The sequence below is a fragment of the Chiloscyllium plagiosum genome, unplaced genomic scaffold (assembly GCF_037043375.1).
Source record: "Chiloscyllium plagiosum isolate Xiang-an unplaced genomic scaffold, Cpla_swu_hap1 HiC_scaffold_24, whole genome shotgun sequence".
Classification (NCBI taxonomy): Eukaryota; Metazoa; Chordata; class Chondrichthyes; order Orectolobiformes; family Hemiscylliidae; genus Chiloscyllium; species Chiloscyllium plagiosum.
Genome location: NW_028270162.1, coordinates 64170800 through 64184355, shown reverse-complemented (window position 1 = coordinate 64184355; position 13556 = coordinate 64170800). Strand labels below are relative to the sequence as shown.

General features: G+C 52.1%; 1 protein-coding gene across 4 annotated transcripts in view; it reads right to left on the bottom strand.

Moving 5' to 3' along the window:
- Positions 1–13556, bottom strand: part of med15 (mediator complex subunit 15) — a 168562-nt gene that overhangs the window by 153114 nt on the left and 1892 nt on the right. For all 4 annotated transcript variants that reach the window (XM_088000269.1, XM_088000271.1, XM_088000270.1 and 1 more), the window contains exons 2-4: positions 12365–12452; positions 11636–11687; positions 2672–2692 (exon numbers count right to left, since the gene is read on the bottom strand). In XM_088000269.1, coding sequence (XP_087856395.1) covers positions 2672–2692; positions 11636–11687; positions 12365–12452 — 161 coding nt within the window. The remainder of the gene's footprint in view (positions 1–2671; positions 2693–11635; positions 11688–12364; positions 12453–13556) is intronic.

Sequence of the window (13556 nt, the reverse complement as noted above, 5' to 3'; positions counted from 1 at the left end):
TTTTGTGGTTTGTGCATAAGTGTAACAAAAGCCTTCTGTATAGCAACAACTGCTAGACTCTCAATTTCAAAAAATATCCTGCTCCTTCCTGCCAAAGTGGATGATTTCACACTTCCACACACAATTTGTCCAAACAGTAAATCTAAATCCTTTTGCAGCCTTCATCTCCTCACTCATCTTTGTTCTGTCAGTAAAGCTGAATACTGTATATTGCACCTAATCCCTTCACCTAAACCAATGATATAGCTTATCAACAGCTTAGGGACATGCACTGATCCTTGTTTCCATCACTAGTTACAGTCTGTCAACTTGAAAATTGACCAAATTATACCAAAGTGCTTTTGAAAACTCAAATATAACACATTCACTGGTTGCCCCTTTCTAGTTGGATCTTCTAAAAAAGTATTAAACATGATTTCCCCTTCATGAAGGAGAAAGTGAGGTCTGCAGATGCTGGAGATCAAAGTTGAAACTTTATTGCTGGAACAGCACAGCAGGTCAGGCAGCATCCAGGGAACAGGAGATTCAACGTTTCGGGCACAGGCCCTTCTTCATTCCTGAAGAAGGGCCTGTGCCCGAAACGTCGAATCTCCTGTTCCCTGGATGCTGCCTGACCTGCTGTGCTGTTCCAGCAATAAAGTTTCAACTTCCCCTTCATGAAACCATGTGATGATTTTCTAAAACTTCCTTTAAACTAAATCCCAATAACAGGCTTTAGCATTTTCCTGAAGATGGAGAGCAGGCTAGTCAGCCTATAGTTACATTTCCTTGCCCTCCTTCCTTGAACAACAAGGTTGTATGTTTCACCTTCCAAAAATCTGGGGAGTTTTATCAGAGGCATCCATGATATCTACATTCACCTCCGTTTGAACCCAAGCAATAGGACATCACCTCCAGGTGAATCTTGATCCAGGGTGAGAGTTATGTAATGTCTCTGGTATTACTACATTGTTAACATTAATTGGTTTAACTTTCTGATTCTCGTCAGATTTTTGGTTCCTACAATTCTGATATGTGACTTTCCATCACAGAAGCCAAAGGTAAGTAAGTGATATCACTACCACCTCAGGATTAGCAAATTTCCAAAATGATGATTTCTGTAGGAACTTTGTATACTATTAGTTGTGGCTCGGTATAGGGGGGAGAAAAGCCTAACAGGAAAAGGACTTGCCTCACGAGGAATAGCAGCAGTACAAAAAGAAGAGGGAACCACTCCCAGAACAGTAACCAACCAGCATGCGCCACACAGGTCTTTGCTGAATCAGCTTGCAAAGTGAACAGCAGCGATTCTCCTACCAGACATCCTGAATAGAATATTGCATCTGCACCAGGGATCAATTCCCTTTCACGTCTTGAAAGGTATTGTCTCCCCCTAAACAACAGTGAACAGCCATCACCACTCACCCCTACCCCAATAGGAAACTGGTAATGGGGAAATGATACATTCCTGATGGTTAAAACTTTTTCTGCTTTAACGCACATTGTACACTTTCATTCTTGTTTTCTCTTTCAGCCTTCTCATGGTTACCAAACTACAGGAAAGTTAGCCTCTCACAGCTTGTCTTGACACAAGCCGTGAGTGTGATGTTGATAGAATACCCTATCCTCTTACAACATATCATGCACACGTTTCATTTCAGTAGTGAGCAAAAGCAGGAACATCCTCCCTATCTCACAAGCCAAAGGACATTTCTCAGCAACAAAGAAAGATGAGCTCATCCTGGGTGTAGGGCTGAGGCTGAAACCTTCTTTGCATGGATGATTACAAGCTCACCTCTACGCATCAATTTAACAAAGCAGCTTAGTAAGGACTGTTCACTTATAAACAGTTGAGAATGTCAATTCCCAATCATTCTTACCCCAACAGTAAAGCCTGGACTTCAACAGCATGAGTAGTTTAGTTCACAACAGTCATTGCAGGAGTTGCATTTATTTGAGAGACTCTGATTTCAACAGAAGTAGTTTGCAATAGCAATACTGTATAAGCATGAACTGAACCCAAGGGAATCAGCACTAGGGCTTTGCTAGAAAAATGCTGGCATTGTGGCTCAAGAATATGTAGGGAGAGCCTGACTGTCAACAAGGCATTCATCCCAAGGACTATCACAATAGATCCTGATCCTCTCCTTACTCAATGGGCAGGTGTGACAGGGGCTGGCTCATTTTACCCTTATAAAACTGGAGGAGGAGTGAGGTCAGTTTGAGCGTCCCCATTGCAATCCCAGTTTAGATCAGAGACTGGAAAGTCACAAGGAACCTTCTGGTCTCTACATTGTACACACTGCCATTACGAGGTCTCACAACGAATAGCAATAGAGATATCAGGAAAGAGTCCTTCATTATTGTTCACTTTCAACAGGACTAAGCAGCTGCACAGAAAACCTTGCCCCATCTTTCTCTTTTACCTGCTGACTACTCGACAAATCTGACCCTGGACCCATAGACAGCAGTGGTTCAAAAAGAAAGCTCCAAATAAGGGATGGGCAATAAATGTTGATGGTGTCAGTGAAGCCCACAACCAGTGGACAAATAAAACAAAATGCCAGGATATCTATGCATTGCTGTCATGACAATCACAACAATTACAGGCCTGAATCAGGTAGCCAGTCAATCATTTCAAAGGCACAATTTTATTGTATCTCACTGAAGTCTGAAATTAAATACTGCTTACCACCAGCTCGACTCTTCTTATCTGCAAAAACACAACGCATCAGAAGATTATAAAGAGGAAATATGCCCTTCAGCATTTTCAACACAGCATCAGAGTTAAATGTGCAAGATACCACACTGCATCCACTTTAAAACTAAAAAGGTCTCAACCCATATATTTTTAGAATCTGTCTTCCCTAACTCATCAATTGCCTTGATCTCAAAAAACATTAGAAGTATTGGTGGGTACAGGTCCACTGGGCATGGTAGCAGTAATTCGTGCACAGTTTTTATAGATTGGGCACTGGCTCTCAAATTAACGGCGGTAACAGCAACGTGACACACCCACAGTTTAAAACTAAGGTAAGCAAACTGTCCCGAAAAAAAAATAAAACTAAGATAAGACTGGCTTACAATGCATGTGTATTAAATGTAGCGAATCGAATTAGTTCAAGACTGATATCTGTGACGCTGGGGACCTCAGGAGGTGGAGGAAATGGATCATCCACTCAGACAGCTTACACTGAAGAGTGGTGAAAATGTTTTAGTATTGATGTGTTGGGCTCTCGCACCTTTGAGGGCAAAGATATTTGAGGAGTCTCCACTCCTTGTGTGCGTCTACCACTATTCACGACGGAGATGTGGCAGGACTGCAGAGCTTAGACCTTAGGTTGTCGAATCGTTTAGCTCTGACTATTACATGCTGCTTCTGCTGTTTGGTATACAAATATCCTTGTGCTGCAGCTTCACCACACTGGCACCCTTTTTTTTAAAAAGGTATGCTTGATGCTGCTCTTGCCCTGATCACCTCCATTATTCATTGTACCATGGTTGCTGGCAGTGGGAGTGTGGAGGATGTGCTGCACTATAAGTTGACAGATTGTGACTGAATACAATGATGCTACTGATGGCCCAGTGTCTCACAGGGGCCTAGTTTGGTTTTAAGCCTATCTTGTTTAGCATGGCAGTAGCTCCATCCAACATGAAGGATAGTCTCAATGTGAAGATCGGATTACATCTCCATAAGCACCAGATACTGTTATAGACGGATGTATTTCTGACAGGCAGATTGGTGAGAGAGGGTTGAGCAAATTTTTCCCTCACTACTTGCCACAGACCTAGTCTAACAGCAATGTCCTTCAGGGCTCAGTCAACAGTGGCAATGCTAAGCCACTCTTGGTAATGGACATCAAAGCCAGTCAGCTACATTATATTTGACCTCTTGCTACCCTTGGTGTTTCTTCCAATTAGTGTTCAACATGAAGAAATACTGATTCGTTAGTTGTGATGGATTTAAAGTCAAAAATTAGGTTATAGTCCAACAGGTTTATTTTAAAGTACTGGCTTTTGGAGCACTGCTCCTTCATCAGGTAGCTGTGGAGCAGGATATGACACAGAATATACAGCAAAAGATTACAGTGTTATGCAACTGATATGATATGTTGAACAAACCTAGATTGCTGTTAAGTCTTTCACCCTTTAGAATGGGCTACAGATTTTGGTTCATTAATATGTAAACCTCAGAACTTCTTTCAAGTCACATTTTCAGGATAACTTAAGGTTTTATAAAAAAAAGTAATATCTCAGCTCAGACAATGCATTAAAGGTGTGAGGTTAGAGTCTGTCTGTATCCCAATCTTGAGTCAGACTGGTTCTATTTCCAAAATAGGAATTTATAAAATGTTACATGGATTGACTGCATGCAGATTGTGTGCTTTTTGAACATAATACAATGCATCTGCAATTACAAAGTCACCCCAAACACTTATACGTGTGCCTGTGTGCATGTGAGGGGGGTGGGGAGAAAGAGAGAGAGAGAGCAAGCACACGCACACGCATGTGGGAGACAGTGAGTCTGCGCGCATGTGAATGATAGAGTGTGAGTGTGTGCATTTGCCTGTGTGCATCCTTGGTAGTGTGTATGAGTATGACGGAGTATAAGCCTGTGAGAGGGTGTTTGCTTGGGCGCTCTGAGAGAGACCGTGTATATGAGAGAATGTCTGCGTGTGAGAGTATGTAAGTGTGTATGCGTGTGTGAGAGAGAGAGACTGTATACTATAGTGGGGTCACCTGCAGTGTGACACGAACCCAAGGTTCCAGTTGAGGCTATCCTCACGGGTACCAAACTTGGCTTTCAGCCTCTGCTCGGCCACTCTGCATTGTTGCGTATCCTGAAGTCTGTTGCGTATCCTTAGGTTTTATTTTTTTAAAATAAAACCTAAGTTATCTCAAGAATGTGACTGAAAAGTAGTTCTGGTATTTACATATTAATAAACCAAAACCTGCAACCCATTCTAAAAGATAAGAGACTTAACAGCAATCTAGGCTTGTTCAATATTTTGTATCAGTTGCATGACACTGTAATCTTTTGCTATAATTTCTGTGTCTTATGATCTTGACCTACAGCTACCTGATGAAGGAGCAGCGCTCCGAAAGCTAGTGCTTCCAAATAAACCTGTTGGACTATAACCTGTTGTTGTGGGATGTTTAATTTTGTCCACTTCAGTCCAATACCGGCATCTCCACATCATCAACTTAAAGTCGTAAGACTTAATGGAATCTACACAACTCCACAGTACACTCTCCCAAATGTATGTCATTGTTCTATGATTTCTGGTGGGTCTGTCCTGCTCGTGGGACAAGACATAGCCAGGGATGATGATGGTGGGGTTTGGATGATTCATCGAGCATGACGATGTCAGGCTGTGACTTGTCCGTAGGGCAGCTCTCCCAATTTTAACACAAGGCCCTGAATATTTGTGAGGAGGAATTTGCAGTTTGCTTTTTCCCTGCCAATGCTTAGCTTAATGCTGGATAGTCTGCTGTTTTATTTTGAATGGACATTTCTGAGATGAGTTGATTGCTTGGTCAATTCAGAGGGAGATGAGGGTCTGCAATCACATGTAGACCAGAACATGGTAAAGATGGTAAATCTTATTCTCTCGAGAACATTAGTGAAGTTGATGGCTTCATGATCATCAATACGGAAATCGCTTTTTAATGTAGCTGTAACTAGCTATATCGAAATATTCCCAGCTGCCATGGTCGGATTTTGAACTCCTGCCTCTGGTACAATAATGCCAGCCTCTGGATTACAAGTAAAGCACATTACCACTAAGCTAACATTCCACAGTCTTGGATGTGGATGTAGGTTTGCTCACTGGGCCGCAAGGTTCATTCAGCAAGCAAACCTACACCCAGAACCTCAACCTGAGCTACGAATCTTCTCAAAACTCACTAATTCCACAGTCTTTTCAACCATTTCAATCTTTCCCATGCTGACATGGGCAGATTCTCTCAGTTCCTTGTTAATCTCCCTCTCTTGCTCCCTCAATCTTTCCATAAACCCTGTCTTTCCTTCAATGACCCCAGACTGAAACCAGTAGTCCCTCACTCCCTCACTGAACACTGCAGACTCTCGCAATCTCTCCCTCCCTCAATGATCCCCACAGTATCTCAAACCCTCTGATACCCGTGATCTCTTTCTCACTCTTACCTGACCACCAGCTTTTTTCTTTCTCACGCGCACACTCTCTCTGACCCTTGTAATTTCTCACACTCACCCTCTTTGACACCCACAGCCAATCTCTTTATCACATGTTCCCTTACCCTGCAGTCTCTCTCTTCTCATCATTGACCCCTATAGTCTGTCTCTCCTTCCATCACCCACCTCCTCTCTCATCTCCTGGCCCCTTCCAACTGTCTTTCCATCACTGATGCCTGCAGTCTCTCCCACACAAATCCCTCCCGCGCTGACCCGCGCCGCCCCACCCTCCCTCACTGACCCGCGCCGCCCCACCCTCCCTCACTGACCCGCGCCGCCCCACCCTCCCTCACTGACCCGCGCCGCCCCACCCTCCCTCACTGACCCGCGCCGCCCCACCCTCCCTCACTGACCCGCGCCGCCCCACCCTCCAACACTGACCAGCGTCGCCCCACCCTCCAACACTGACCCGCGCCGCCCCACCCTCCAACACTGACCCGCGCCGCCCCACCCTCCCTCACTGACCCGCGCCGCCCCACCCTCCAACACTGACCAGCGTCGCCCCACCCTCCAACACTGACCCGCGCCGCCCCACCCTCCAACACTGACCCGCGCCGCCCCACCCTCCAACACTGACCCGCGCCGCCCCACCCTCCCTCACTGACCCGCGCCGCCCCACCCTCCCTCACTGACCCGCGCCGCCCCACCCTCCCTCACTGACCCGCGCCGCCCCACCCTCCAACACTGACCCGCGCCGCCCCACCCTCCCTCACTGACCCGCGCCGCCCCACCCTCCCTCACTGACCCGCGCCGCCCCACCCTCCCTCACTGACCCGCGCCGCCCCACCCTCCCTCACTGACCCGCGCCGCCCCACCCTCCAACACTGACCCGCGCCGCCCCACCCTCCAACACTGACCCGCGCCGCCCCACCCTCCAACACTGACCGGCGCCGCCCCACCCTCCCTCACTGACCGGCGCCGCCCCACCCTCCAACACTGACCGGCGCCGCCCCACCCTCCCTCACTGACCGGCGCCGCCCCACCCTCCAACACTGACCGGCGCCGCCCCACCCTCCCTCACTGACCCGCGCCGCCCCACCCTCCAACACTGACCGGCGCCGCCCCACCCTCCCTCACTGACCCGCGCCGCCCCACCCTCCCTCACTGACCCCCGCCGCCCCACCCTCCCTCACTGACCCGCGCCGCCCCACCCTCCAACACTGACCGGCGCCGCCCCACCCTCCCTCACTGACCCCCGCCGCCCCACCCTCCCTCACTGACCCGCGCCGCCCCACCCTCCAACACTGACCCGCGCCGCCCCACCCTCCAACACTGACCCGCGCCGCCCCACCCTCCCTCACTGACCCCCGCCGCCCCACCCTCCCTCACTGACCCGCGCCGCCCCACCCTCCCACACTGACCCGCGCCGCCCCACCCTCCCTCACTGACCCGCGCCGCCCCACCCTCCAACACTGACCCGCGCCGCCCCACCCTCCAACACTGACCCGCGCCGCCCCACCCTCCCTCACTGACCCGCGCCGCCCCACCCTCCAACACTGACCGGCGCCGCCCCACCCTCCAACACTGACCCGCGCCGCCCCACCCTCCCACACTGACCCGCGCCGCCCCACCCTCCAACACTGACCGGCGCCGCCCCACCCTCCAACACTGACCGGCGCCGCCCCACCCTCCAACACTGACCCGCGCCGCCCCACCCTCCAACACTGACCCGCGCCGCCCCACCCTCCAACACTGACCGGCGCCGCCCCACCCTCCAACACTGACCGGCGCCGCCCCACCCTCCAACACTGACCCGCGCCGCCCCACCCTCCAACACTGACCCGCGCCGCCCCACCCTCCCACACTGACCCGCACCGCCCCACCCTCCAACACTGACCCGCGTCGCCCCACCCTCCAACACTGACCCGCGTCGCCCCACCCTCCAACACTGACCCGCGCCGCCCCACCCTCCCTCACTGACCCGCGCCGCCCCACCCTCCAACACTGACCCGCGCCGCCCCACCCTCCAACACTGACCCGCGTCGCCCCACCCTCCAACACTGACCCGCGCCGCCCCACCCTCCCTCACTGACCCGCGTCGCCCCACCCTCCCTCACTGACCCGCGCCGCCCCACCCTCCAACACTGACCAGCGTCGCCCCACCCTCCAACACTGACCCGCGCCGCCCCACCCTCCAACACTGACCCGCGCCGCCCCACCCTCCAACACTGACCAGCGTCGCCCCACCCTCCAACACTGACCCGCGTCGCCCCACCCTCCCTCACTGACCCGCGCCGCCCCACCCTCCAACACTGACCCGCGCCGCCCCACCCTCCAACACTGACCCGCGCCGCCCCACCCTCCCTCACTGACCCGCGCCGCCCCACCCTCCAACACTGACCCGCGCCGCCCCACCCTCCCTCACTGACCCGCGCCGCCCCACCCTCCAACACTGACCCGCGCCGCCCCACCCTCCCTCACTGACCCGCGCCGCCCCACCCTCCCTCACTGACCCGTGCCGCCCCACCCTCCAACACTGACCCGCGCCGCCCCACCCTCCAACACTGACCCGCGCCGCCCCACCCTCCAACACTGACCCGCGCCGCCCCACCCTCCAACACTGACCCGCGCCGCCCCACCCTCCCTCACTGACCCGCGCCGCCCCACCCTCCAACACTGACCCGCGCCGCCCCACCCTCCCTCACTGACCCGCGCCGCCCCACCCTCCAACACTGACCCGCGCCGCCCCACCCTCCCTCACTGACCCGCGCCGCCCCACCCTCCCTCACTGACCCGCGCCGCCCCACCCTCCCTCACTGACCCGCGCCGCCCCACCCTCCCTCACTGACCCGTGCCGCCCCACCCTCCCTCACTGACCCGCGCCGCCCCACCCTCCAACACTGACCGGCGCCGCCCCACCCTCCAACACTGACCGGCGCCGCCCCACCCTCCCTCACTGACCCGCGCCGCCCCACCCTCCAACACTGACCGGCGCCGCCCCACCCTCCCACACTGACCCGCGCCGCCCCACCCTCCAACACTGACCGGCGCCGCCCCACCCTCCAACACTGACCGGCGCCGCCCCACCCTCCAACACTGACCCGCGCCGCCCCACCCTCCCTCACTGACCCGCGCCGCCCCACCCTCCCTCACTGACCCGCGCCGCCCCACCCTCCCTCACTGACCCGCGCCGCCCCACCCTCCCTCACTGACCCGCGCCGCCCCACCCTCCAACACTGACCAGCGTCGCCCCACCCTCCAACACTGACCAGCGTCGCCCCACCCTCCAACACTGACCAGCGTCGCCCCACCCTCCAACACTGACCCGCACCGCCCCACCCTCCCTCACTGACCCGCGCCGCCCCACCCTCCAACACTGACCCGCGCCGCCCCACCCTCCAACACTGACCCGCGCCGCCCCACCCTCCAACACTGACCCGCGCCGCCCCACCCTCCCTCACTGACCGGCGCCGCCCCACCCTCCAACACTGACCGGCGCCGCCCCACCCTCCAACACTGACCGGCGCCGCCCCACCCTCCAACACTGACCGGCGCCGCCCCACCCTCCAACACTGACCCGCGCCGCCCCACCCTCCAACACTGACCCGCGTCGCCCCACCCTCCAACACTGACCCGCGCCGCCCCACCCTCCCTCACTGACCCGCGCCGCCCCACCCTCCCTCACTGACCCGCGCCGCCCCACCCTCCCTCACTGACCCGCGCCGCCCCACCCTCCCACACTGACCCGCGCCGCCCTACCCTCCAACACTGACCCGCGTCGCCCCACCCTCCCTCACTGACCCGCGCCGCCCCACCCTCCCTCACTGACCCGCGCCGCCCCACCCTCCCTCACTGACCCGCGCCGCCCCACCCTCCAACACTGACCCGCGCCGCCCCACCCTCCAACACTGACCCGCGTCGCCCCACCCTCCCTCACTGACCCGCACCGCCCCACCCTCCCTCACTGACCGGCGCCGCCCCACCCTCCAACACTGACCCGCGCCGCCCCACCCTCCAACACTGACCCGCGTCGCCCCACCCTCCCTCACTGACCGGCGCCGCCCCACCCTCCAACACTGACCCGCGCCGCCCCACCCTCCAACACTGACCCGCGCCGCCCCACCCTCCAACACTGACCCGCGCCGCCCCACCCTCCAACACTGACCCGCGCCGCCCCACCCTCCAACACTGACCCGCGCCGCCCCACCCTCCAACACTGACCCGCGCCGCCCCACCCTCCAACACTGACCCGCGCCGCCCCACCCTCCCTCACTGACCCGCGCCGCCCTACCCTCCCTCACTGACCCGCACCGCCCCACCCTCCCTCACTGACCTGCACCGTCTTTCCCTTCCTAACTGACCTGCACCGTCTTTCCCTTCCTAACTGACCCACACCGTCTCGCCCTCCCTCACTGACCCGCACCGCCCCACCCTCCCTCACTGACCCGCACCGTCTTTCCCTCCCTCACTTACCCCCGCTGTCTCTCGCTCCCTCTGCTGCCAGAAAGGAAGGATAGTGCTACTGCAGCTAGGATAAGCAAGTTAGTGATATTTGGATCGTCTGAAATGCTTAAGAGGCTGATATCATTCATTATTCACAAATCACCAGGTTGAGACTGCTAAGGGAGTCGAGACAGATGAGAACAGTAGGTTGAACCACAATCTTTCAACTTCCCTTCAGTTTGAGGAGAGTACAGGATTGGAGAGTTACTTCAAGGACCAAAACATAGGAGAATGGTGAACCTGCTTGGTATCGCCTTGCCTCACGGCTGGAAAGAACTATTTACCCAGTTGACATGGAGAAAATTTGTTCTTATTTGGAGAGCAAGCCTCATTTAGGACTGCAAACACAGAAAATTTTGTTCAACTAATCAGGTTTAGTGTTGCTAACGAGAAGGTTGATGAAAGTAGTGCATTCATTGTATATAGAGACTTTCAAAAGGCATTTGATAAAGTATCTTCTGTTTCCTGAGTAAGTCGAATATTTAAGCACAAGGTCTCAAAGAGACAGAGACAACTTCGGTGCATAACTAGCTGTGGGATAGGAGTCAGTGAGCTGTGAATTGATGTTCTACTGTCCAGCAAAATGTATGTGTTGATATTAGAGCCATTGCTGATCATGTTATATATAAAATCACTTACATTTGGATAAAGGGAATGTGGCTTGAATAATCACTTGCAAATGATAGAAGATGTAGCCAAGTAAAGGACATACAAAACTCATTGGTGTATTTAGTGAAAGCACATCTGGCCTGTGAGGAACAAAAGGAACTGAATCGTATATTATAATTGTTGTATTGAAATTATATTACTCTTGGAAGGCATAATTTGTGTTATCAGATTAATAATTGGAAGATTGCAAGTTCCAAATCTACCCTGACATTTGAGAGTTTAAATTTGGTTTTAAAACAACCTGAAAATAAAAATTTGGTTTTACTGGAAGTGACCATGAAGATGCAACTTCAACACATCTCCAAAACTGAAGTAATTGACAGTACTTACGAATGTCTCTAAAATGGAGAATAAGCCTTGCCACCAAACTAAGATACTCCTCCTGTTGAAACAGGGAACAGAACAAAATCTGACCATTTGCCACTGTCATGATAAAATACAACAGTTTAACTGATAAAAATAGATAAAGATCACTAGGAATGATTAAGTGTGACACCGTAAGAGGAATTTTATGCTGTATCTAACCCCACACTGTACCTGTTCTGGGATGGTTTGATGGGGACGCGGAGAGGCAGCCTTACTGTGTCTTTTTTTTATTCATTTGTGGGACTTGGGCATAGCCCATCCCTATCTGCCCTTGAGGTGGTGGTATTGAGCTGCCTTCTTGAATCACCGCAGTCCACTTGCTGTGGGTTGACCCACATTGCCGGTAGGGAGGGAATTCCGGGATTTTGTATCTAACCCCTCACTCTGCTGTCCTGGGAGTGCTTGATTTGGATGGTACCAGCTTTACTTCCAATTTTAAAAAGCAGGAACTCTATTCCATATCCAACTTCATTCTGGCCCTGTCCTGGGAGTGTATGGTGAGTGTAGAGGGAGAATTACTCTGCATCTAATTTCTGCTCCCCCTGTCATGGGGTTGTTTGATGGGTCAGCGTTCAGGAAGCTTTACTTTCAGTTAAAGAAGTAGGAAGAACTTAAACAGAATGATGCCAGAAGGAAAGTGTGTTCCTTTCAGCACCAATCAAGTTTGGCATATTTCAGAGCTTTCTCCCTTACCCTTGTCTTTGCTTTCAGGAAGACGTGGTTTTCCATATCTTTGCTGGATTTCGTGATTGGAGTACCTGCTGCCCGCATGGCTTCGTCTCTGGAAAGAAAAACAGCCATCAGAGGTAGCAGGCTATTACGAAGACTTTGTGTAAAAATGGTAAAACTGTAAAATGGGGGAAAGCATTGTGTAATCCCTTTAAAAGATGGTGTTCTGTTTGGTGTTTAGAGTGAAAATGAATGTTTGAACTGCAGGTACACAGATTGAACTATTTTATATCCAACAGTCAAGCAGCATTTTACTACGACAACAAGTCTTTTCAAATTTAGCCAATTAATTTAAACAAAGCACTTAGAGATTGAAAGTCAATTAAATTTAAACCTGATGGTGTCGACAACCTTGAGCCTATCCATTGTAAAAAAATTAGTAAGTCAGCACTGGTATAAAGATGGGGCAATTGGTCGGACAGGGGAGAGCCAACTGCCATCTGAAGAGATAAGAATATTCCAGTTTTCAGTAAAAAAAGCACCATCTATTCATAAAGGTACATGGCACTGAGATGCCTTGACACCAGAAAATGACTAAGGCGGCATTTTGGACAGTGGAATACGACAGAAGAAGATACAGAAATTTCAGGAAGACAAACACTGTGAACTTTGAAAAGACTTAAGTTTTAATTTATTATTTGCTTATTATTTTGGATTTATGTAAGTGAGACCAGCATTATTGGAACAGCATACTATTAGAATCTTCTTTTATTCAGGAGTACGTAGTTAGAGAGGGATTCACTGATTTTCTTAGTCAGGTCCAAATTGTGATGGTCTGAATGTAGTCTGCAGTTCGGTTAGACAGGGATTGTCTGGTTAGTTAGTAATCTGCTAATTTGTTCACTGAGTTAGACAAAAATATTGTTATTTGTTAATTATACACTGGGTGCAAGGATTCCATCTCATTTAATTGCTCCTTTATAGCAGACTGGGGGTAAAAGATAACACTTTCACACTTCTTGATCAGATTATGAGACGAGATTACCTTCTCAGGGTGTTTGGGTTTTAATTACCAGAGGGATGTCGACCTCCGCTCCGTAACAAGGCTTCTAGTAGTAATCAAGAAGAATACACCCAGGCTGCTGTGGGAGGCAAGGTAGGAAATTGCAGGGGCTCTGAAACAAATTATTAATTCCTCTCTCGCCACAAGGTGGAA